This window comes from Pyrgilauda ruficollis, unplaced genomic scaffold (genome assembly GCF_017590135.1).
Source record: "Pyrgilauda ruficollis isolate IOZ18807 unplaced genomic scaffold, ASM1759013v1 scaffold178, whole genome shotgun sequence".
Lineage (NCBI taxonomy): Eukaryota > Metazoa > Chordata > Aves > Passeriformes > Passeridae > Pyrgilauda > Pyrgilauda ruficollis.
The window spans coordinates 659121-683319 of NW_024516764.1; the positions used below are offsets into that span (position 1 = coordinate 659121).

Genomic DNA, 24199 nt, shown 5'->3' on the forward strand with positions numbered 1-24199 from the left:
GGCTCGCTAAAAAAAGATTAACTCTTAAAAGCAATAGCCTATTGCATATTCATATATCTCACACATGATGCATACATTCCTTTCCACCTAGGGATTTCTCTGGTTATTGTCAACTTTGCCCCCCTTAATCCTGTTGGCACCTCAAAGACAAGATCGAGGTGGAAGGTTTGTCTTTTCCGATAAGGGGGCAATCCGTTTATGGTTGGTGTATCGCTTTGATTCTGTGTCTTTCTGACCCTGGCAGCTGTCTGGGGCTGGCTCAATCTCACTGACGTGTCGGGAGCTAGTTGGGCAGAAGAAATCTGGCACCACAGCATAATATGAAACCTTAGATCACAAGGGCAGAACTTGTTCAGACTGATTCTATGAATACCTGTGTGTGTGGGGGGGGCACCTGTATGTATAATAGATAGCATATTTAAAAGACCTGCTTGCTTGTCTTGGTTTTCTTCTTTTGCGGTTTACAGGATCGCTTGACATAAATGTCATGAAACAGGACATGGCAGTGATTATTCTTTAAAATGTCTGGAAATAATAATATGTGTTTCTTCTGACACTTTGTGTCTTTCTTCTTTGTGCAGATCATGGAAGGAGGAGAACTACCTTGGCTTTTGGTAAATGAAATTGGTGGCATACGTGGGATACTGCATAGCCATGTGCCATTCCTGAAGAAACATTTCCATCTCATCACCATGAAGGAATTTCTTGAAAACAGAAAGGATGTAGGCAAAAAGGTCCAAGCAATCTATTTGTGGTGGCACAAACCAGTCATCGACAAAGAGCTACTCCAGAGCCTGCCAAACTTAAAAGTGATTGCGAATTCGGGGGTGGGGATGGATCACTTGGATCTGAAGCTTATAGCTAGCTTTGGTGTGAAGATGGCTAATGCTCCACGTGCTGTTTCCAGCGCCACAGCAGATACTGGGATGGCTTTGCTGCTAGCATCTGCTAGAAGACTCGTGGAAGGTAACATCTCAATTCTTTTGTGGCTTCTAAAAATCATAAAAGATTTGCCTGGCATTAATTTGATTTTTATTAGGGTTACCTGTAGTGCACACGGTTACATAAAATGTGAAATGTAAGTATGTTGGTTTGGCAAACAGAATAATCGGTATTTTCATACATTTTATGTATAATAGGTATACTTAAATTACTACATTAGGCATACATAGCATTTATTTCAAGCAGGTATAAATAGAATGTGATGGCATTGCAGTGCTATGACCAAAAGTGGGGGATGCCAAAGATCAGATGATCATTGAAGTCACAGGCTGGCAGAAGAACTTAGTGTGGGAGGCAACAATGGGGCATAACAAGGCTATGTAGAATCATGGAAAATCCTGAGTTGGAAGGAACCCACAAGGCTGATAGAGGCATGGGCATATTCTTGGGGACTGAAATGTATTGGTGCAGAATTGGGGCATTTAATGGGCATTAGAGAGTAATAATAGAGGCAGCCTACTCCAGTTTTTGTTAATAGCATCCTTTCTAGTTTCATCAACAATTTTTTCTTGCTATTCTGCCAGATAGACCTACCCTTGGCTTGGTTAGAAAGCCTCCTTCTTCAGGAAAAAAATCCTTCAGATTTATCCTTTTATATTTGCCTGACTTTGCCTTGCCATCTGTACCACAGGATTCATAGAAACTCAAAGGGCATTTGCATCCCTCTAAGTTGGTTTCTACCTCACAAAAGAGAGACAGTTTAAAAGGAAGGTTAATTTCTTGTTCCCATCTACTTAAACTATCCCTGGTGGCATTTCTGATAGCTCTGAGTTTTCTGATAGACTGAGTTTTTTCCTGAGTCATTTTTTTGTATCCTTTCACAATATTCTGCTTGTGTTTTAGAAAAGCTGGCACTATCAGAAGATTGAAGTATCAAAAGGCTGTCACCTTGCAAGAAGTCCTGACACAGTGTATATAACTGTATTTTATGTGTTGTAGAACTATCCAGAATTGTGCAGGTTTAGCAAGTAATTACAGAAATTACTAGGTTGTGATTTTTAAGAAGTCACACTTTTCTTTCCAAGGAGAGTGGCAGATGTGAAGAGGAAACCCAATATCTGGTGGTGTTCTCCATGTGACGTCTTCAAACTCTGCATTGTTATTGGCAATAATTATTTTGATTGCTGATGAGGAACAGGGCAATATTTTCATGAGTCTAAAGCAGTAATAAAATTTTTGGAGGGATTATATCAAAAGGCTTTTTGTAGTATGGGGAGAATAAATTGGAATACCATACATACATGTAGCAGGCAGTGATGATAGGTTAGGGCATTACCTAGGACATTACATTAAAAATCATGTGTTTGTAACCATTAGAAGTATGCTATAGTAGCACAAGTCCAGACTCTTTTGCCTTGTTGGACCCCATTCATTTCTCATATTTATGTGTTTTTCTTGCAGTCCATAACATTTCAATTTCTCCTAGTATGGACTACTGTGAAGCTGATATTCTGGGAGTTAAAGTTTCTGGAGCTACTCTGGGGATCATTGGCATGGGCCGCATTGGGTATAAGATTGCTGTGAGAGCCAAAGCATTTGAAATGAACATTTTGTATCACAACAGGACACAGAGGTAAAGATATGTCTTTACCCTAATTGCAGCAGAAACTCTTCCACATAGTCAGTATTTTCTTTTCAAGGAATTGTGTCAGAAACATAGCAAGAAATGAAGGAATAGGGCCAAGATTAAAACAAAAGAAAAAAAAAAAAAGAATGGTTGCCTGAAATCAGTCCTGTAAAGAGTTACTCAGTGATTAAACACTTGGAAACTTAATTTAGGTTTTATACTAGAAATTTCAGGGTCTCTGGCAGAAAAATGGAAATCAAGCTTATGCTTTTTTACTCTTATCACATTGTACTGGAGTGACAACATAACTCTATTTGTTGTTCATTTTTTCCCCATATTTTGGAGTTTAGGAGGGATATTTTGGAAACAGTGGCTGGAAACTAGAAAGCATATACTTGGCAAAATATGACTGAGAGCTGTTCTTAAGAGAACCTTGTTTCTTCTCAAACCAGTAAGAATTTTAGCAAGTATTTAACTGGATTTCACCCTTTATTTCTAGTCCCTCCTAGCTTGTGTGTCTGGAATCTGAACCTTGTTAGACATTGAGCACAGGGGCTCTTCAATTTAAAGTGAGCAAGACCCCCATGAACAACTCGAGGTCTTTGCAATCAGGCAAGGTGCAGATAATGAACAGAACAAATATTTACTGCTATAAACTATGACCTACCCTGAGAGAACTTCACTCCTCTGTGACTGGAGGGAGAAGCTGCAGTGCTAGGATGTGGCTTTCAGGGATTTTCCCCATGGGCAGACTGCCAGAGAAGGGTCACTGGTTTAGTTAGCTGTAGGCAAATCACAAAGGTGAATGAGGCCAGGAATTTTTAGCTATGCTTGGCATTCCTGTTTCTTCAGAAAAACAGCTGAGCAAACTTACATTTAAAAGAAAGTACTCCTTAAGATATTTCAGAATTTCTTCACAAACCACAAAAAAAAACTGTAAAAGGCACAAATCCCTTTTTTTTATGTGTATCATCCTCAACTCCCTATGCTGAATATTTTTCAGTTTTTAATGTAATATTTATGTCAGAGTGCTGTGATGAATTATCAATGCACAGTGCAACAGAAATTAAAAGCCTAAAGTATATTTAAAGTACATTTACGCTTCCAGCTTGTGTGCTGAATCAGGGTGCACTCTGCAAGCTGCAAAACTGGCTGCAGTTCCATTCTGTTCTTTTCCCACTTACTCTCTGGTCATTGGCCTGAAAAAAAAAAAAAACAGTGAAGTGCATTTGTTAGGAGAGACATGGGTCAAAGATAAATTGAAGTTGTTTTCTTAGTGTGATCTCTTTATTTCTAGATTAGGGAGGAGATAACTTAAAGCTCTTCTCTTGCAACCAGAAGCAGATTATTGTACACATGATTTCTTATCATTGCTTCTTTATTTCTCAAAGTTCAAACAGCTAAATTTACTAAGAACATGAGAAATAGCAAGTATTCTTTTGCACTGTGAAAAGTTAAAACTAAAAATCTCTCTACTCTGGTAAATTTTTCTGCTGAACACTTTACTCTATGAATGTCTTGGGGCAGCCAGGAGCCTGGCAAAGAGCTGCCTTGCTGATTTCACTCATAAAAAAATTACAGGCTTACTGAGAGTGCCAACAGGACGAGGACCACTGCCATGCCCAGAGCATGCATGGGTGGGTTCTGGTGCATACCACTCCACTGGTTTGAGCAGTGATTGCATCCTTGGAGGTGCACAGGGGATCCTGGAGAATGGACTGTGTGCTGCCACGTGCTTCAGTGCTCAGCCTTAGTTCATTTGCAGACTTCATAAGAAGCCCTTGGAATAGTGCAGTGGAGTGGCTGAGAGGGAGGCATGCAATCTATCCAGTGCTGTAGGGCTTGAAGCTCTCCAGAAGGATCTAAACACTGAGCTGAGGGTAAATTCACCTTTGTTTGCCACCTGTTTTCTATATGGATGTGATAATCAGATCCTTTAGTTTGTTTGTATTCTGGTGATACCATTGAAGAAAATGTTTCCGTGACTGAAATGCTTTTTTTCCCACTAGGAAAGTGCAAGAGGAGCAAGCTGTTGATGCCACTTACTGCAAAAAGATAGACAGTTTGCTCCAGCAGGCAGATTTTGTGATGCTGGTGGTGAGCCTGACACCTCAGACACACAAGCTGATCGGGAAAAGAGAGCTGGAGCTGATGAAACCCACAGCTACCCTGATTAACATCAGCCGAGGTACCATCCAGATCCAGATCCACTGGCCGGCCTCACAGCGTGCTCCTGCTGTGTCCCACAGCCCCGTGCTGCATCCAGAACAGCTGGGGCGCATGGCGAGGATGATGAGGCATGGCGGAATTCCTCCCTCTCCCCTTCCCTTCTCTTTGCTGTCTGCTCTTTACCTGCCAGGTGCACTCAAGGACACTGTCATTCACTCCAGGTGCAGTAGTTGACCAAGAGGCGCTGGTGGCAGCTCTGCAGACCGGTGTTATCAGGGCCGCAGCTTTGGATGTCACCTCCCCAGAACCACTGCCCAGGTTGCTGTCTCTGCTTATTTCTCAGGAAGCATGGGGGAGCCCTGCTGAGAGCAGAGGCATCCCTGCAGCAGGCAGGAAGCTGGCTCCCCAGCCCCTGGCATGAGTTTGGAGAAAAGTGCCATGAATGGGAATGGGATGCAGCCCAGACATAGGGGCTGATAACAGACCAAAGGGAAGCCTGGGAGCCAGGAAACAGCAGGAGGCAGGGAAAGCATTTAAACCCAGTCCTTAGAATCACCGCCTGAAGCTGCAGCAGTGCTTCACTTGCAAATTGCTTTATTAGAAAGTGCAGCTTGCCATTTTTAATGGGTGGAAGCTGGAGGTGTCCTGCACAGGCTTCTTTCACAATACAAAGCTGAAGTACTGCAAACCTCTTGGGCCCAGAGACTGCTTAGCTTCTCTAAAAAGACAACCAGGATGGTGCCTTTTGGAATTAACTGTGCTGGCTGCATTTTGGGTTGTGGGGAGTTTGGTTTTGTTGTGTCTGTGCACAAATAACTACAGCTGAGACTATTGCGTAAGGTGAATGCATCAGGAGGGTTTAATCCTCTCTTCTGACATAGTTCAAATTGCTGCCTCATGGCAGAAGTGTGTTTCTGGAGAGAAGAGCTACTTATGAAGTCTTTGCATGTCCTATTACCATCCAAAATTACTTCAATATAGGTGCTCTGGTTCTCTGGGTCTAAGTGGGACTTGTAAAGCTGTATCAATTAACTGTAAATACAGTGCAAAAGCTAAAGTAGACTCCTCTTTATTTAGATGAACAACAATAGTTAACTCTTTTCTTTTCTTCCAGAGATCATGCATTGTTAAAATTAAAGAACGTCATTATAACACCTCACCTCGGCATTAAAACAGACAAGGCCACCTACATGATAACAGAGGAAGCAGTTGAAAACATACTAGCAGCCCTAAATGGTCTCCCTCTACCCAGTGAAGTGCTCCCTAGCTAATGTGTGAAAGGATATTACATATCTTTTTATTCTTCTCTTTGTCTTTTTATTCTTATCTTTCCTCTGCACATCAGCTCTAAAGATCTTTTTAAATACAAGAATGTCCATACACCTCACTAAAGCTTGGAAGGAAACAGTTTGCCATGGTCAGTTGTGTTTATACAGTTTCTGTTGTCTAATGCAAGTCCAAAAGGCAGATAAACCAACACCCAAAGTGGCAGTGCTATGCCTTTTGTTATGTAGCGTGACTTTATGAATAGTATGATTATTTATCTGTAAAATTTATAGCAAAGTTGCTATTAAGTGCAGCCAGGATTTTGGCTGGAGCCTTATGCATCTTTACAGAGCCTTTGTCTTGCAGATGGTTGTCACCAGTGCTGGCCAAAATACACTTAGTCCCATCACTTTTGCAGCTCCAGGAAACAAGACATTGCAGTTTTTCAGGCACAGCAAATTGGCTGTCAAGAATTTCAAGACTGCCCCAGGGGCCTCCCTGCTCTCTGAGGTATAGGTGCTCAGTACACATTTCATTGTCACATGTATAACCTTGAAAAAATAAGTTAAATTTATTCAAAAATAAAAGGCTAAGCAATAAATTACAGAGCTGAAAAACAAGGTTGCTATACAATAAAAGAGAAAAGAGAAAAAAATGCCTTTTCTTAGATCAATATCCTAAAACTGCAAAAAACACACAAGGCTTTTGCACATGCAAACTTTTCTCAAGAAAAAAGAAGTTCACTTCAAGAAGTTCACTTCAAGAAGTGAAGAAGCCAACAAAATCAGATAAAGTACTTCACATCTACTTAAACAACTGTACATGTTTGGCGTTTGCTTGGAGTTTTACTCCTACATCTGCAGATATTTCAAGAATCCGGGCTGATTAGTTTCAGAAGTGCTCCCTGCCAGTGGGGTGCTTTTTAGAAGGCAAGACACATCTGCCTTCAGTCACTGGAGTGATGAGCTGGCTTACACACAATACCTTCAATCTCACGATTACTAGAAGTGGGTGCAAAAATACAGTGGCCACATGAGAGTAGAGATGCTTCATTATAGTTCACTCCGTTGATTCAGGTTTTTTGAAATATTTTGATGTGCAGAAATACATGATCTGGAATAAAGTGCTGATACAGAGGTCTACTGGGAAAGCTGGCCTTACCTACAGCAACTAGACAGGCTGATACCAAATAACATTTTATGATGGTTTATAGCCACTGAAAACAAAAGCATCACTTGGTTTGGCCTTGCCTGAAGATTTCCTGCCTCAGCTTTTTTTTGCCTGTAATACAATACTGCCTTATAAAACTTAATGTAGACATAGGAAATGCATGTCTTTATCCAGCTTCATGCTTAAGCTATTCTGTACAACCCACCTGAGAAATGTATGCATTACATTGTACAAAAGCCTTTTAGGGTAACCCAATACTTCAAAGCCTAATGCTAAGAAACAACTATTATGCAAGCACCTTATTAACACTGCAGGCATCAGCTCACCCTGCAGGATTACATGGATACCAACAGCAATATTTAATGATGGGGATGAAGTCCACAGACTATGCAATACTTCTGTCTATGTACCCGCAGACCTCACTCATTTCAGTGCTCTGTACAGTGCTGGTATATCGTATATCAGATCCATTTCTGTAAGAGAAAACTTGCACACAGCAACAATGTACATGCAGTGAAATTCAGCTTAACACACTACATGGAAGTCTATAAGGTAGTCTACAAACTGAATATACTTAGAATATGATAGTGCACTGGTGCAATTGACAACTTCTTTTCACATATGATGCTAAAGAGATAAAAATTCTGTAGAGCTGTATCAGTTCCTGACCTATAGCTTGAAAATTGGATGTTCAAGTTGCCCAAAATAGCTTTGAAAATATCAGTTCTCTCCACATCTAACCACACAACACATCCATTTTCTTGACATTTGATACATATGTAGGTATCATTTTTGCTTGATTGTTACTTTTTGCCTCCTCTGACTAATTCCTTCATTTTGTTCATTCAAATTCATGGATTTGATATACAAAGCTAAACACTACTGTGTTGCCCTCCCAGAGGTTTTTCTTTACCTTCAAGACCAAAATGTGGTAGGCTTCTTTCCTCAGACTTGTGTCTTTGAGAGGGACTGTACAAGGGTTCTTCCATCTCAGCTGAGCAGTAAGTTAAAAGCTTACTCATTACAATCTTATCACCAAAGCAGTTTGGAAACTTTTGGTGTGAAAGAAGTAATATGTAATCATTTTATGTTTGTTGTTTTGTTGGTTTTTTTTTTTTTTTAAAGGAAGAAAATGCCAGTAAACTTAACTAAGAATCCAGTTAACATTCTGTAACTCCATATTGCTAGTTAATTAATTTTTGCTTTAAAGTTTAACTGTTTGAACTTGAATTTAATGTAAGGAACTGATAGTCAAAAATCATCACCAGGATAACAAGAAGAGTTTATGGTTTTGTGTAATTGATATTGTTATTATATATATATATATATTATTAGCAATTTTATAGAGGATTGGTGTTAAACTTGACTGTCTTCATGTTCAGCATATCAAAGTGTATTTGACAGAATTCAAGATGACAGCATTTTGTAATCCATTCTTTTGAAAAGCACTACAGTAGTCAGGAGAGACACAGCAGCCCCTATGGCTGGTTATTATGTAGTGTGAAAGGAGAAAGATCCCTGGATGCTCATAGTAGTGGTGTGTCCTGGCTCCTGAGCTGCTGTGACCCCAGAAACCAGGCATCCTCCCCAGTGGATTATGACCACCTGCACAGCAAGGGGAATCGCTTCAGCACAGCTTTCGTGAACTGAGAACTGAAGCTGTACTTCCCAGTGCCCATCACTGGATATGGAGATGGAGGGAGGTGATTCTTCCCCTCTATTCTGCTCTTGTGGGATCCCACCTGGAATGTTGCATCCAGCCGTGGGGTCCTCAGCACAAAAAAAATGTGAACCTATTGAGGTGGGTCCAGAGAAGGCCACTAAGTTATCACAGGACTGGAGAACCTCTGCTAGAAAGATAGAATGGGAGAGTTGATGTTGTTCAGCCTGGAGAAGGGAAGGCTCAAAGGAAACCTTATAGCAACCTTACAGTAGCTAAAGGGGGACTGCAAGAGAGCTGGAGAGGGACTCTTCACAAGTAATGCTAGAACAAGGGGAATGGCCTTAAATTGAAGGAGAGTAGGTTTAGGTTAGGTAGTAGAACAGAGAAGATTAGGAAGATATTGTCCTCTTTGAGGATAATGAGGCAATGGAACAGGTTGCACAGAGAAGCTGTAGATGCCCCATCCCTACCAGTGTTCAAGACCAGGCTGGATAGGGCTCTGAGCAATGTGGTCTAGTGAAAGGTGTCCCTGCCTGTGGCAGGGGGTTTGGAAATAGATGGGCTTTAAGTTCCATTCCAACCAAAACCATTCTGTGATTCTATGATACAGACCAAATAAACTTGTCAGAAAAATTCTCACATATTCTCAGCTGAAGTTGGCACAGGGCTGTAGCTGGGCTAACATCTCAGATGTCCAAGCACCTGAGCCTGCCCCAGTTGTTTAGCTCTCAGAGTTTTTGAGAGTATTCCTCGAATCATATAGGTTGGAAAAGACCTTCATGTGCGCAGTGAGATCTGTTACTGGTGTCTGTCGTCAGAGACAACTCTTCATCTTATGTTAATTCATGTGCACAGACTGTAATGATCAGCAGGAAGGGCAGACCCGTCCCGTTTTCAAAGACAGTATGGAAAACACAGCGTGCAAGAGGTTAATGCAAAATCCCGACTGTACTGAAATCACGAACAGCACAGAGACACTCCTACAACAACACACAATCACTCGTGAGCTCCCCTTGCTCTCTCTCGGTTCCCCGAATACCCCGGGTACCCGTCCCGTGCCCTGGCCCCGCGGGCTGCCCGGGCCGGCTGCGGGCGGCCGGGCAGTCCCGCCTCGGCGGCCGCTCCCGCTCCGCCCCCGCGGTGCGACTGGGACTGCCGGGGCGGCGGGCACGGCCGGCGGGGGGAGTGCGAGCGGCACCGCGGGACCCCGCGGGGCTCCGGGACCACCTCTGCCGGGCGGGGACGGGGCCCGACCCCCGCGGGCGGCGGCGGCTCCGGGGGCAGCACCGGGCGTGCGGGGCACCGCGGCTCCCGCGGTCCTGCGCGCCCGCCCGGGCTGGCAGAGGGAGGAATCTCGCCCGTTCCCAGCCGTCCTTCAGGGCTGGACAGAGCCCGCGGCCGCCGCTCCAGCTCCCTCCTATGTTTAGTCCCAGCCCTAGGCCCGCTGTGACAGCGGGAAGAGCTCAGCCCGTCCTGGGCAGGGAGAACTTCCCGGGACACGGCGCTCCGGGGGCGGGTGGTCGGGGCACAGAACGGGGAGCTGGCCCGGTGGTGCCGGAGCGGTGCGGGAGCATTGCCCGTCGCAATGAGGGGCGGCGGGAGGGGGTCCCGGCTTTAACCTGTGATCACAGCCTTGGCTCTTTGCAGAGTCAGCAGAGTGAAGAGTTGGCAAAGCGCTGAAGGAGACGGAAGAAAGAAAGGGTAAACTTATGTTCGTGGGTAACTCCAAAGTTCATAGTTGACAATTTATAGCTCTGTTACATTAAATGAGATTTTTACTGAGATAATCTCATCAATGATCATTGCTTAATACAATTGCAGAAGTGGCAGAATTTGCAGACTAAAAGATACCTTTTCACTCACATGGCCACATTCTTAAATTAGCAAGATTTTGGCTTTAAATATTGAACATTGAACAGGAGTAACAACTGGTTGCTCATTTGTTTGAGTGTTAGCATACTTGGTATGCCAGAAATGTTTTCTTATTAACAAGATTATATAGAAATTGAACATCCTTCTGAATAACACAGGAGGAGAACCCAAAAGACTTCTGCATGTAGGAGTGGTTATCTTTAGCCAAATCCTTCATCAAGTGGGAAAACAGAACGTAATTGAGCCAATCAATTCCTGGTTTTTAGAAAAAAGATATAATGGATCACTTCAGATCATGTCCTTTTGGTTCTCTTTGCCTTTGTAGGGCATGGAGAGTAAGGAACTGCCCTATGTGCTAGTTGACTCTGTAGGAGGGAGGCTTGGAGTATATGAAGACCATCTTGGATTTCTGAAGAAACGTTTTCATCTCATCACCATGAAAGAATATCTTGAAAACAAGACATTTCTCAGCAAAAAGATCAGAGCTATCTATGTGTGGTATCACAAACCAGCTATTAATGAAGAGCTGCTCCAGAGCTTGCCTAACTTGAAGGTAGTTGCAAGTGCTGGAGTGGGAATAGATCACTTGGACCTGAAACTCCTCTCCAGCTATGGCGTGAAGGTGTCCAATACTCCATTTATTGTTTCCACTGACACTGCAGACATGGCGATGGCTTTGTTGCTGGCATCTTCCAGGAGACTTGTGGAAGGTAATAACTTAAATGTTAAAAGTTTTTAATAGAAAAGATGACTTCAAAACATGCAGAAAATGTGTGCTGCTGCAAAAGTAAGCTTAACACTAGAAATAGAGGAAATAGAGGCAAAGGAAGAAGTTAAGACAAATCTGTCTTGTTGACAATAACTGGCATCCTATTTCCAAACTGGCATATTGGCAAGGTAGAGTTGTTCCTTCCTTGGACAGCTCTAAATTCAGGCCTCTTGTCCCTCAGCCCACTGCCACTTATTCATTGTAGGTGTCCATTGCAGTCTTGCTTTTCAAGCTGCAATAAAAGGGGATTAAAATAATGTATTTTCAAGGAGCTTTGAAGCATGTCTTTGCCAAGCTGCCATGTATTTGAGTCATTATGAACAAGCTGTCCAGAAATGTGCCCACCATGCTCTGTGTTTCTTTTTCCTGCCAACCTTGGTGTATTTGCAAGGAGGCTGGGAATCAGATGGCCTTACTGCTGCTTTGGCCTGACCTTGGTTGCTTCCTTTCTTGACAAAGAGAGGCTGGGTATGTTTCTCTCCTGAGCAAGAAATCAGTGTCAGCAGTCCTGTGTACAGTGCAGCATTACTCACTTCTTGTCCAGAAACATGGTAACATACATTACTGCTCCTGTGCTTCTGCCTAGTCCTATGATAAAAAGTGTGTGTGTGGGGGGAAGTAACCAGATGCTGGAACATCCCTAGGATTACATAATTCTTCTTTTGCTCTTCCAAGGCCATGAGATGGCAGTCTCCCCTGACACAGAGTATTTCCCTGCTGACTGGCTGGGGGTTGAGGTTTCTGGAGCGACCCTGGGGATCCTGGGAATGGGCAAAATTGGTTACAAAGTGGCTGAAAGAGCCAAAGCCTTTGAAATGATGATTTTGTACCACAACAGAAATCAGAGGTAAAGTTTGTTGCAGTTCTAAGGCAACTCTATTTTGTCACTGCTTTTATGTGTTATTTGTACTTTTCACTGTGCTTTCACTTTTTACAGTGCTCTTTATTTCAAGTGGAAAAGTACATACTAGCATTCCAAGATGGTCATTAATTTTCTGATTTATACAGAAAGAAAGCCAGGAAGGAATGGGAGAGATATACCTCACTGGTCTCTCCATTAGTTGGGGCTCCTGACTTCTTCCTGCTATGGTGGTGACATTGCAATGGACTGGAAAGGAGAAAATTGGGAGGACTTAACTCCTGTGATTTAGGTGAGGCAGGGATTCAGGCAGAGACATCTCACCCTTCCAAAGCCACGTGACAATGAAGGGCCAGACTTGCCTGTCTGTTTTCTGTCTTCTAGATGAGGTGTACGTGCCCTGTGTCCCTGTGCTCCCATTCCATTCTTTTCTTTTGTGGGAATTTGATGAGCCAGCCAACCTCGTCCTGATACAGATTGAGTGTGCCAGCAGGTCCTGCAGCGTGTGGTTTCAGTGAATCAGCACTGATGCACAGCACAATCAGGCTGTTGCTGACATAGATTTGGGAAGATTTAATCCCTGCCCTGTCTTGTGTGTTTCCTCAGTAATTTTCACATTACTTACTTAAATTACTTAATTTTCACAAGACATCAGTCTTGCTTTTGGGTAGGAAAAGAATCCCCATTATTAGCAAAAACTGTGACACAAATGCATTTTGTTTATCATTTATTCAGTGCATTTATGTGATACCCATTTCTTTCCATCCCCACCGTACTGCACACTGTTTGTGTACACTGTTTGTGTACAGTTCACTTGGTATTGTGAGAAAGAGCTTGATCTTTTTTTTTTTTTTTTTTTTTTTTTCAGACAAGCAGCTAACTGCTTTGCACTACACAGCAAAGATAACAATAAAGAAACATTTTCTCTACTGGTGATTTGATATTTCCCTTGTTTCTTGCTACTGCAGTTTAATTTTGGGATTTTCCCTTCAGAAAAAAGGAAGAAGAAAGTGCTGTTGGAGCTGTTTACTGTAAGAAGATAGATGATTTGCTCCAGCAGTCAGATTTTGTGTTATTGGCTGTGAACCTAACTCCACAGACACACAAACTGATTGGGAAGAGGGAGCTGGAGCTGATGAAACCTACTGCTACTCTTATTAATATCAGCAGAGGTAAGGTGCAGAATAAACAAAACTGCATTAACGTTTGGTGGCATGACAAGTCCTGAGAAAATCTCTAATATAAAGTCTGTCCCTCTGAAATTTTCCATACATTTTCTGATTATTAGTTTATTTAGACACCCATAATAAAATCTCAGTAAAATATTTAAGTATTTCCTTAATAATAAGAAAGTAGGTCTCTGAAATGTTAGTGACCTTGGAGTGTTAGAAGTGTATTTATATATCTCCTACTGAAGCCTTTTATTTATTTAATGCAGTGTTGCTGCTCACACACATTAGGGTGGCACAGCCTACTCTGAGGCCTGGCGCTCTGTTTCATTCTGCTAATTCCCTGATGCACATACCCAGGCTTCCCACTCCCACTCCACTACACTCCACTGCTGCTTCTGCACTGTGACCATGGCCTGCCCTGCTGTTTGCCTGACCACTGCGCCCAAAAGAATACTGAGAGGACAGTAAGGAACATGAAAATAAACACATCCTTCTTACTGTAACCCAGGTCTGATAGTGGATCAGGATGCTTTGGTGGAAGCCCTTCAAAACAAAGTTATTAAGGCAGCTGCTCTGGATGTGACATATCCTGAACCTTTGCCAAGGTAGGACATGTATTTACATTAAAATTAAAAGGGTGTATGTGTGATGTTCAAACTGAGTAAAATTTTGTGAGCATGTGAGAAGTTGCATAATTTTGTTGGTAGGAGTACATGAGGTGTGTGCACTGGTCCTGCTGAACCCATGTTCCCAATCCAGTTCCAGCCAAATAAAATTCACACTCACTCATTTGGAGGATTTGTTGCATAAAGCCCCACCAAGCTAGGCAGCACTTTGAACTCCTCTGGATACGCTTGAGTCATGCAATTAGGTTTTGTTTTATTTTTAATTATTATTTTCCCTGGTGGCCTGTAATACTGATGAAATACTGATGAATGTGCTGTGAGTGACTAGTTCAGCATTTCTTTTCCTCTCCCAGGGATCACCCCTTGTTAAAGCTGAAGAATGTTATAATAACTCCTCACATCGGAAGTGCCACCAAGAAGACGCGCTGGGTTATGATGGAGGAAATGGCAGAGAGCATAGAGGCAGGCCTGGCGGGTCTTCCTATCCCCCGTGAGGTGCTGCCCTAAGGCAGCTTGCATTTAGGATTAACACCACCAGTGCAGAAGCAGCAATTGGATCACTTTTCGTGTAATTATTTCATGCAATTTCGTGTTATGCAGATAAAATATATAAATCACGGGTTCAATTTATTTAAATACCCAGCAGCAGTTCTGTGTGGAAAACTGCAAGCGTTTTGTCTTGATCTTCAATGGAAAACTCCAGAGCACAGAGTCTTGCCTCAGTGTCATTTGCTTTCCTCGCATCCCCTTACAGCTGTCCGCCGATGCAGCAGCGAATTGAAGGACATGTAAACCGTGTCTTAGAGGGACTGCCCGGCACAGCCACAAGCGCAGCCGGCGTGTCGGAGCGGCTCCTGCCGCCGCTCCGGCAGCAATCCCGGCCCTTGGGTGCGTGCTCCCGCCGCGGGCCGGAGCGCCGGAGCGGCAAGGTTTGAGTGCTTGCGAGCCCTGATCAGCCTGAGGGCGGCTCGGCTTCTCTCCCTCCTTCCCTCTCTCCTTCCTTCCCTCTCCGGGACCGGCCGGGACACCCGCACCCGCAGCCGCGGGCCCGGACCTCCGGCCGACAGGGGGAGCCGCAGCCGGAGGCTGAGCCGCAGCCGGAGCTGAGGTGGGAGCTCCCCGTGCCGGGCCGGGGCCGGGGCAGCAATGTGGGGAGCCCGGGTGGCCGAGGTGCCGCGGTGGTGCCGGGCCCTGCGCAGCTCCGCAGCCCTGGGCGGCCCTAGGAACTTGCTGCGGAAAATGCTGCGCAAGAATAAGTAGGTGCGGGGCCCTGCCGGGGTGGGCTGTGGGCGCTGGGACAAGGGGACTCAGAGGGGCTGTGGGGCTCGGGCGCTCCCGCGGTCCTGGTGCCGCGGAGAAGAGAGGGACATCGACCCCGAGCCGCCGATCTGAGCTGGTCGGCAGCGGCTGAACATGTGCCCAGGTGGCCAAGACCAGTGGCCCTGGCCTCTGTCAGCAGTAGTGTGTCCTGCAAGACCAGGCCACTGATCGTCCCTCGGTGCTCTCTGCGCTGGCCTCGATGAGGCCGCATCTCGAGTATTGTGTCCAATTCTGGGCCCCTCTGTACAGGAAAGACATTGAGGTGCTGGAGCATGTCCAGTGAAGGGCAGCGGCGAAGAGTCTGGAGCACAAGTTCTGTGAGGAACAGCTGAGGGAGCTGGGCGTGTTCAGTCTGGAGAAAAAGAGACTCAGGGGGGAGGGACCTTATCACTCTCTACAACTGCCTGAAAAGAGGCTGTAGCCAGGTGGGAGTCGGTCTCTTCTTCCAGGAAACAAGTGACAGGATGAGAGGAAATGGGCTCAAGCTGCACAAAGGGACATTTAGATTGTACATTGGGAGAAATTTCTTCACTGAAAGGGAAGAATGGTCAAGCAATAGAACAGGATCCCCAGGAAAGTGGTGTAATCACTGTCTCTGGCAGTGTTCAGAAAATGTGTAGAAGCAGTGCTTAGAGACTTGGTTTAGTGCTGGACTTGGCAGTGCTGGGTCAACAGTGGGAATTTATGATCTTAGCCCTGTTTTTGAACCTTAATGATTCTCTGAATCTAAAGAAACCTGAGAGCTGTTCTTTTCCACCCCCTTCCCATCTATGTGCAGCTTCAGCTGTGGGTGGGAAGCATTGTTTCCTGCACCCCAGGGAAGGAGAGCTACTTGTATGAAAACCTGGGTGTTGTGGTGTCCTTTCAGGCAGGTGGAATATTAATTACACAGGGAATCCTTATTTCTCTGAGCTACTTAAAGATAAGGCTGATTTCCTTTCTTTTTCCCAAAAGAAAGAAGTTCTGGTATGACAGCTCTGCCCTGGGATCACAAACGGTAAGTGCAAGCTCTGAAGGCGATATGTTTATTTGTGCCAGGAGGAACAGACTTGTGTTTCTCCCATTGATTCTAACTTGAAGCATTTTCTGATGGAAAAACAGCAAGATTTTGTGAACAAAGAGTAGGGCTCCAGTCTGACTGTGACAGGATTGTCATTTGGCTTCCCATGGCTGTTTCCTCTTCTGTACTGATCTTTCATCCTTGCCAGCATCAATGCTCTCTTGCACACTCCTGAGTACTTATCCAGATTAAAACTTCTATGAGCTTAGTTTAATGAAAAATTTTTTAATGTTTGTTTTTTCAAACAAACAAAACTTTTCAGTCAATGCATGCTGTATTTGAGAAAACAGATCTATGGAGCTTCATAACTTGCTACAAAATACAAAAAGAACTTTAGAAACTTTGTAGTACATGAATGTCAAAGACTTTGTGAACAGAAGTATTCTTTATTGAAGCACGTGATATGTAGGACCTATATAAAGCCATCACAGCTGCAATAATAAAATAAGAGCATACTTAGTAAAGTGCATGAAACTGTATATAGTTGCCTAATAAAAATGTGTAACTACTGTTTAATGTGTTGTTTGTTTCTTTTTATAGTTGTATAAACCAACCAAGTTAGACTTTTTAATGGAAAATGACCTTACAAAAACAAGGAAAGAAGACAATGTGCGCTGCAGAGTTTTGAATGGTCTTATTCATAAAGCTGTGTTAGAAATGGCGACTACCTGTGAAGTCAGTCAAGAATTTTATGATCTCAAGCTGGAAATCTGCAAGGCAAGTGCCAAAGCTACAGCTTCTGCTGAGCCACTCTGATTACGTTGTGAGGTTGGCATGGATGTGCCAAAGGAGCTCCCCTGGGTGTTGTGATGTGTGCCAAGAGGAGTTTCACTGCATTGCTTCTGATGTGGCAGGGTGCAGCAAGATCTGGCACTGGAATACACACTTTGCACTGTAGTACCTGGCTGAGGAGACCTTTGCCACTCTAATGCAAATGCAACTCAGGCCAATTAAATTATGATTCTCCTGATACGACTTTTTTTTCTGTTACTCAGACATAAACTCTTTGTCTTGCCCTTTCAGAAGGAGGAGCTTGGTTTTACCAACGTAAGTGTATCTTTCCAAGAGTCTGTTCTTCTTTTCTTGCAGGGGTGTGAGAGTTGTCACCTGCTTGTGTGACTCCCCAGCAATGTTACTGGCAGGAGACCTAAGTGATGCATGAGATTAATTAAAAAAAAAAGGGCAAGCCTAAGAAAATGTCATTGTCAAGCCAGATCTGAGAAAGAATTGAGATTTGTATGTAATTGTATCTAGTGGTGTAACAATTTGTGGATTTGAAAGGGATGTTAGAGTTCTGATACAGGAACTAAGTCAGTCTCTGCATTCTTTTTTGTTGTCTGCAGTTTTTATCATCTACATTTGCTAGTTTATAAAGATTAAATTATACCAGTGTTTGGCTTAAAAGCTTGGTGGACTTAGCTTTGATATTAGAAGCATGGAAAATGATACCTCATAGCTGCTCTATGACAAAAGGGTTGTCATTCATGACTAAAATAGATGTTTTTTCCAGCTGAATTCATTCTGTTGTCAGACAGCCGTTCAAAACTACATGGGCAAGATGAGTCTTTTGGCTGTATATGTGCAGTATCCTTCACAGAGTATTTCTGTCTCTCTAGGACTTTGAGGATTGCTTGTATCAGATCACATGTCTGCATGTAAAAATGCTGGCGGGTGTGGGCAAGACAGTTCTTTCAGGAGGCATTGCTGTAAATTAAACGACTTATAATGTGCGAGATGGAAAGAAACAGCCTTCTTCCCAATGCAATACAGATTTTATAGCTGCACAGTATTTGTGCTGTGGGACATGGCTGGGCATAGATCACTCCTGATTTACTCATGAACTGATTCTGGTCTGATATCATCACTTCTGTTATCAAAAGACATTTTCTAGTAGGGTTTCTGCAATCCATCACAGACTTCATTGTATATGAAGTGTGTATATATATATAATTTTAAAGACAGATTTGCCTTTTCTATAGGTGTCCCTGTCATCCAACTTTTCAGCATGCCGTGTGTACTGGAACCCTGCTTCCACTATGGAGAAGGAAAGTTACGTTGAAAGTGTGCTGCGAAAGAGCGCTCCACGTATACGGTACTGCTGTGGGATAGACAGGCCACTTCCTACACCCAGGGCCATTTCTTGAGTACTTCTGACAGTCTAGACCTGACCTATTGGGATGCCTTAGGTTTTTAGATACTTGGAGTAGAGCATCTCCTGTGATGAGCCTCACAAGGAAGGGTGGCTTTGTCAGACTGGCTGTGTGATCTTCTGCTGGAGCACAGCTGGCAGTTTTGGTTTCTATGCTTTCCCAGAGCAGGAGTGTGCCAAGCAGAAAGCAAGAGGAGTGTGGGTGAGGTCTCACTCCAGTGTGCTGGTGGTGGTGGCTTATTACAGTGAATCCGTGTTGTTGGTATGTCTGACGACAGAACTCCCTTTTGGTCATCAGACAACAGCCTCGTTTATGGTGTCTTGCACCCTTTTATCCCCTTCCAAACTCCCAGGTCAAGACGGCTCACTGGTCTATCTGTGTGCCCCCAGACTCTGAACCAATAAGATGCCTGCATCCTAGGAGAGCTCCTATTGTCTGTGAACTTCTGTCAGTCAGCCCAGAAGCTGCTCTGTGGAGCTGAGCTGCTTATTATCACTTGATAAATACTACTGCAACTACTGCAACAGTGGCTGGCCTGGCTGTGCGGGACAGTAGCCCAGGACGGGATGCCGGACAGGGGACTGACAGATGCAAGGATCTCCTTGCAGATTCACTGGGCAGTTCTGATTGCTGGGAATGATTTAGACCTCCAAAAGGGATGACTGTTATTACAGACGTTTTTCACAATACTGATAGCAAAAAACTTCCCAAATTGAGAATGCTACCATGTATTGTGATGCTTTTCCCCATTTTTCCAACACAGAGTCCAGTGATTTTTCATGGTATCGTTGAGATTTTTGTCTCTTCCTCCCTTTCCTTGGCTTTCCCTCTGCTATCCAGCCAGTCTGTTGGAAGTTCAGGACTTCACCCATGTAGCAGGTGGCATAGAAGCATACTCGTAAAGCCATTTCCTTTCTCCCTGTTTCCCTAAGCTGTGTAATTCCTGATCCAGCACAAAGCTCTTTTCTACTCCACAGCCTGCACTCTTTAAGAAGGAAAGTGGCTGGCTGGCAAGAAGAGAAGGGGACCACTGTCAATCATTCCTGCAGCTAGCATGTAGGATAAGTTGTCTTGCCTTGCTCTGAGTGCTATATCCCCCACTGCTCTTATCCCTACAGAGGGGATAAGGATACCAAATGAAGTGGGGAAAGACCTGTGCCAGACCATGTGTACAGATATGGACAATCATATCATCATTATCAGTATCATCAATACTCGCTGGACCTGCAGCCAGTAGTTTTTGTATGCCATGCATTCGAAGTTGGCGTTCTGCAGTGATGTATTGCTTAGCATCAACCTGAATAGCTCCTCATCAGACTGAAAGTTTTGCAAGCCATATCTTTAAATGTGCAGTACTGCTGGATTTAATTTAACATCTTTTACTTGTCCTGCAGATGATATACTGATACTCATGCTGGTGAATGCTGTGTTTTTGCCAGGTATCTTCTGAAGAGTCAGCAGATTGTAGGAAACTTACCCCCAGTAGTATTTATAAAAGACAAAGAAGCTGCAGCTGTAAAAGAGGTAAGTCTAATCTTTGACTCAATGTACAAATATAGTGACTTAGCAGAGAGCTGATAATTTAGTTGCTCTACCAATTTACATTAAAAATCAGTTTTTCTCTATAGTTGCAAAAATCATTTTAACAAATAATCTTGAGTAAGATTGATGCCTATATAATATGTAGAAGAATTGTAGGCAGTATCATTAGGCCAATGAAGAATGTTTAAAGAATTAAATTACCATTTTAAGTAATAATATAGGGTTGCCTGGTGTATATGATTATGGAAATGAGGTTGGAGGAGCTGTTTCCCACATTTTAAATGTTATGTGCTTTTAAGATTCAACTGAATAACCCGTGATTTTTTTTTCCCCCATATCTTTTTCTGTCTGTGAATTGTTAAAATGTTTGTAGGGAAGTGCAAATCTTTGCATAGCGGATGTAGGCTTATTCATACTACATATTTTTCCTTAACTATTAAAATTGTCTTTACTATTTCATGTTTTCTGTCAAGGTGTTGATAGTTTTAACTAGTTGACACACTACTAGAATACTGATGTTTCCTAAGAATTTGCTGTTATTGGACTGTGTAGCGAGATCTCTAACATAGTGAGAATTGCAGAATTCTACTCATTCTACCAATGAGTAGAATTTGATGAGAAATGTCTCCTCAAGCTGTTGATGCGAACAGAAGTTGAAAAGAACAGGTTCATGTCTCTGTGCCCTGAAGTGCCTTATTATTTATAATAGTCTTACTGTTACAGCCAGTTACTGTTAGACCCTTATGGGCTCCTGCAGTGTGCATGAGCAGAGCTGGAAGGGATAAAAAGAATTTCAGATTCTCTAGAAATGCAATGAACTGCTTGAACTTTCTGTGATCAAAAAAGTTCTGAGTTTCACAGAAGATAAGTAAAAACCTTCTTTATATCACTTCTGTCAGGGAATGACACTGGGGAGCAGATAGATGGATCATTTTCTCCCACTTCACAGTTCATTAGATTTATGTCAATCACAGATTCAAATAACACACTGAACTTGGTTTTTAAGTATTGTAAGTAAAGGGAAAAAAATATCCAGTTAAACTCCTAGAATAATACAATGGATTAGAAGGGAATTAATGTAAAGAAAAGCTGAAATGAAATTTCAAATGAGAAAATTTTCACAATTACATGTAGTCTGTAGGTACAGCATATAATAATGCATTAATAATGCATTAATAATTTGTAGCATTTACTGGTTAGATGCCATGTTAAAAGGGATTTGGGAATTCCATAGTTGCCTGTAAGAGAAATGCAAACTTGCAGAAAGGGAGAAGAGGTGAAAAAAATCTTTGTAAGGATGTTATGGAAAAGGATTTGCAAGACTGAGGTAAGAAGAAATAAACCAAAAAATTATATGTCAAACAATCCCTAGCCAAGGGTTCATAATGCACATAGGGCAAATAACTTTGTAGGACTCTCTGGATCCACTATTTGACAAAAACATCCCAGGCAAGAAGTATAAGCAATTCCATGTAAAAGAAGGAAAAGACTGTTTTAAAGTGGTTTTGCTAAATATTCCAAACATAGAAAATATCATATTTGCTGTTGGATACTTGTCTGTTTCTTGTGTAGATGGGAACAAAGTCAATTTAAACAGGATCCTTCATGTGTGTCCTTCATGTGTTTACAGGTCGAAGACTTACTGGCAATTGCTGATTTTGGACCTCCAGAAGACGAAGAAACATCTCAAAATGATTCAAGGTGGGTCTTTTTCGTTCAGAATTGTATGAGTGTCCGTTTTAATTTTTGCTGGCCAGCTTAAATTGGATATTATTTGACATAAGAGAAAGTATATTTTAATCAGGTGTGTACATTGTTACTTGCAGACCTGATACTTGTTCTGGTACTAATATATTAGCTTTTATGAGTGAAATATATGTAGAACTTCTAAGATTTCAAGACTTGATGTGTTGATGGTAATCAAAATTTTAAAAATGCTCTGCAGCAGTAATATTTGTTTCTTGCTGGTAATTGTCTCATGAGGATGAAAATGGCATTTACCAGTACTGTTCTACTCATCCACTTTTTTCTGATATGTATTGCAAGTTTACTGACAAATCTCCCTAAATTAATTTAACATTCTTCTGTGAAGGATTTTTTACTATTGAGAGATAGGGCTGAACAACCTATTGGAATAGTGGTTCTGTGGACTGGATGCTCTTAAAGCCAACAGCCTTTGCACCTGTGTGCTGTAGTCTGTTGGTAGAAATGCCTTCTGTGCCTCAGCATCCCACAGGATGGTCCATCAGGTGTGAATCAGAAATAGCTTCCTGTGGGAAGTCATTCCTGTGACAGATTTCCCAAAGGGCACCTAACACCTTCCTCTGTGTCTTGAGGAAATAGTCAAGTCCAGCATAAGGTGTCACATCACTCTGATGTGTTTCAGACAGGAGCTGCTGCTTCTTACTTCTTGGAAGAGCTGGGAGAAGTCTTGAGTTCCTTGGATCTCCCAGATACAGTACTGACCTAGGTACATTTTTTCCCAGGGACAGGCAGTTTCACCTAGCATCTTGTTGCTTTATTGTCTTTCTCCCATTAAATCTGTTGACACAGACTGTCCTTGGATGCATGGTATGGTGGTATCTCTTTCTTCGGAACACAGGGCATTAATAAATTACACTGAAAAGTCCAGTTTATTTCTGTGTTACTCAAGTTGTCAAAAATTGAAATATATGTGGGGAAAAAACCAACCAAGCCAATACTTGTTTTCTTTCCCACAGTAAACTCTTCCCTTCAACAACTCAATCTTCAGATTCACCGATTCGGTCTAATCTCTTTGGTGTTGATCATGAACTGCTGAATAAACAGATAATGGACTATAAAAAAATGAAAGTGTCAAGACATATCGAAAACTTTATCTGGACAGACAAGCAGCAGCAGCAGCTTTCTAAGATTCAAAAGAAAATTAAAAAGAAAAAAGCAAGGAATCCTCCTGACGATGACGATGTTACGCCACAGGAACACTTACTGGACAGATACGAAGCTGATTATTGGGACGATAACACTGAATCAGCCTCAGACTATGAGCTGCAGGAAGAATTAGAGGAAGAGGTGAATGAATTGGACGTGGATGATGACAAAACTTTAACTCAGCCTACTGTAAAAGGAAATGAAGTGAAAAAGCCACTCCCTTCAAAATGAAGGCTGCCAATAACAAAAAAAAACAGACTGCCATAGCTACTGAAAGATTAATTTTGTACGTGTTTACCACTTCCTCATTCAAATGAATATATTTGCCACATGTGAGCAGGTTTGCTAGCACAAAGTATGTAAGGAAAACTGCCATTACTGACATTCTGTTAAGCAGCTTTCAAGCTGCTACAGTTGAAGGACTTCCAACCAGAGAGTAGCTTTGTAATGATAAAATATACCTATTGGAGCACTGAATTAAAACTTCTTGCAGTGTGTGGATTATTTCCAATAAAATTATGGTTTCTATGTTTCAATATTTCTTTTAATTTTTTTTTAGTGACCTTTATAAAAGTTACCACAAAGTAATGGGGCCTGTTATTCTGATATAAGGAAGGAAGAGGGAAGCAAAATAATGACAGTGGTGTTCAGCTTCATCACACAGAGACAAGGACAGGGTCTTCTCTAGAGGACCAGTCTAATGGGGGAACACTTTCTACAAAAACACCCCAATAATGGCCAATGAAGTTACAGCCCTGAAAGAAAATAAATTTATAGTTGTGCAAAGGGAACTGTATTGCAGTGTGCTTTTATACTTTGTAATACTTTGTAATAGTTTTGATTTTGTATCCCCTTATTCTCCCCAGATGATGTACCCCTTTTTGTACCCCCTTCCTCTACCTGTGTAACCATTCTCCTGTGTTGAGATCATCCCCCAAATCCCCGCCCTGGCTCTCTGTCAGTCACTCAGCATCCCATCCCCTCTATCTAGATCTTTCGGTCAAAGCCGTCGAGTGATTTGCCCGAAGCCAGGGGTCAGCCCCCCAAGGATGATGTTATACGCTATCCCAAATGTCCATCCC

General features: G+C 42.7%; 3 protein-coding genes across 7 annotated transcripts; all 3 read left to right on the forward strand.

Moving 5' to 3' along the window:
- Window positions 1–214: 214 nt before the first annotated feature.
- On the forward strand, window positions 215–6043 carry LOC121351875 (probable 2-ketogluconate reductase). Of its 4 annotated transcripts, none has more exons than XM_041464286.1 (6): window positions 215–341; window positions 582–966; window positions 2404–2575; window positions 4579–4757; window positions 4960–5056; window positions 5853–6043. In XM_041464286.1, the coding sequence occupies exons 2-6, from the start codon at window positions 585–587 to the stop codon at window positions 6007–6009; spliced, it is 987 nt and encodes a 328-aa protein (XP_041320220.1). In that variant the 5' UTR covers window positions 215–341; window positions 582–584; the 3' UTR covers window positions 6010–6043. The 4 variants fall into 4 exon arrangements, with proteins under 4 accessions (XP_041320220.1, XP_041320222.1, XP_041320218.1 ...); XM_041464284.1 differs by having other exon boundaries at window positions 237–396; XM_041464287.1 differs by having other exon boundaries at window positions 241–375.
- A 327-nt stretch (window positions 6044–6370) lies between these two features.
- LOC121351876 (probable 2-ketogluconate reductase) lies at window positions 6371–14858 on the forward strand. 2 transcript variants are annotated; one of them, XM_041464290.1, is made up of 7 exons: window positions 6371–9839; window positions 10485–10538; window positions 11035–11419; window positions 12154–12325; window positions 13331–13509; window positions 14018–14114; window positions 14489–14858. In XM_041464290.1, exons 3-7 carry the CDS (start codon window positions 11038–11040, stop codon window positions 14640–14642), a joined length of 984 nt encoding a protein of 327 aa, XP_041320224.1. In that variant the 5' UTR covers window positions 6371–9839; window positions 10485–10538; window positions 11035–11037; the 3' UTR covers window positions 14643–14858. The 2 variants fall into 2 exon arrangements, with proteins under 2 accessions (XP_041320224.1, XP_041320223.1); XM_041464289.1 differs by lacking the exon at window positions 6371–9839 and adding an exon at window positions 9980–10018.
- Window positions 14859–15218: 360 nt separating this feature from the next.
- Window positions 15219–23653, forward strand: RBFA (ribosome binding factor A). Its single transcript, XM_041464308.1, has 7 exons — window positions 15219–15391; window positions 16410–16452; window positions 17056–17232; window positions 18495–18607; window positions 20105–20189; window positions 21838–21908; window positions 22928–23653. Exons 1-7 carry the CDS (start codon window positions 15282–15284, stop codon window positions 23346–23348), a joined length of 1020 nt encoding a protein of 339 aa, XP_041320242.1. The 5' UTR covers window positions 15219–15281; the 3' UTR covers window positions 23349–23653.
- Window positions 23654–24199: the final 546 nt, after the last annotated feature.

Excerpts from the sequence above, each read along its gene's own strand:
- LOC121351875 (XM_041464286.1), top strand. The coding sequence starts at position 585 with ATGGAAGGAGGAGAACTACCTTGGCTTTTGGTAAATGAAATTGGTGGC. Across the intron at positions 967-2,403 it reads TGCTAGAAGACTCGTGGAAG|TCCATAACATTTCAATTTCT; the intron begins GTAACATCTCAA and ends TTTTTCTTGCAG. Across the intron at positions 4,758-4,959 it reads CCTGATTAACATCAGCCGAG|GTGCAGTAGTTGACCAAGAG; the intron begins GTACCATCCAGA and ends CATTCACTCCAG.
- LOC121351876 (XM_041464290.1), top strand. The coding sequence starts at position 11,038 with ATGGAGAGTAAGGAACTGCCCTATGTGCTAGTTGACTCTGTAGGAGGG. Across the intron at positions 11,420-12,153 it reads TTCCAGGAGACTTGTGGAAG|GCCATGAGATGGCAGTCTCC; the intron begins GTAATAACTTAA and ends TGCTCTTCCAAG. Across the intron at positions 14,115-14,488 it reads TATCCTGAACCTTTGCCAAG|GGATCACCCCTTGTTAAAGC; the intron begins GTAGGACATGTA and ends TTCCTCTCCCAG.
- RBFA (XM_041464308.1), top strand. The coding sequence starts at position 15,282 with ATGTGGGGAGCCCGGGTGGCCGAGGTGCCGCGGTGGTGCCGGGCCCTG. Across the intron at positions 17,233-18,494 it reads TCAAGCTGGAAATCTGCAAG|GTGTCCCTGTCATCCAACTT; the intron begins GCAAGTGCCAAA and ends CCTTTTCTATAG. Across the intron at positions 18,608-20,104 it reads AAGAGCGCTCCACGTATACG|GTATCTTCTGAAGAGTCAGC; the intron begins GTACTGCTGTGG and ends TGTTTTTGCCAG.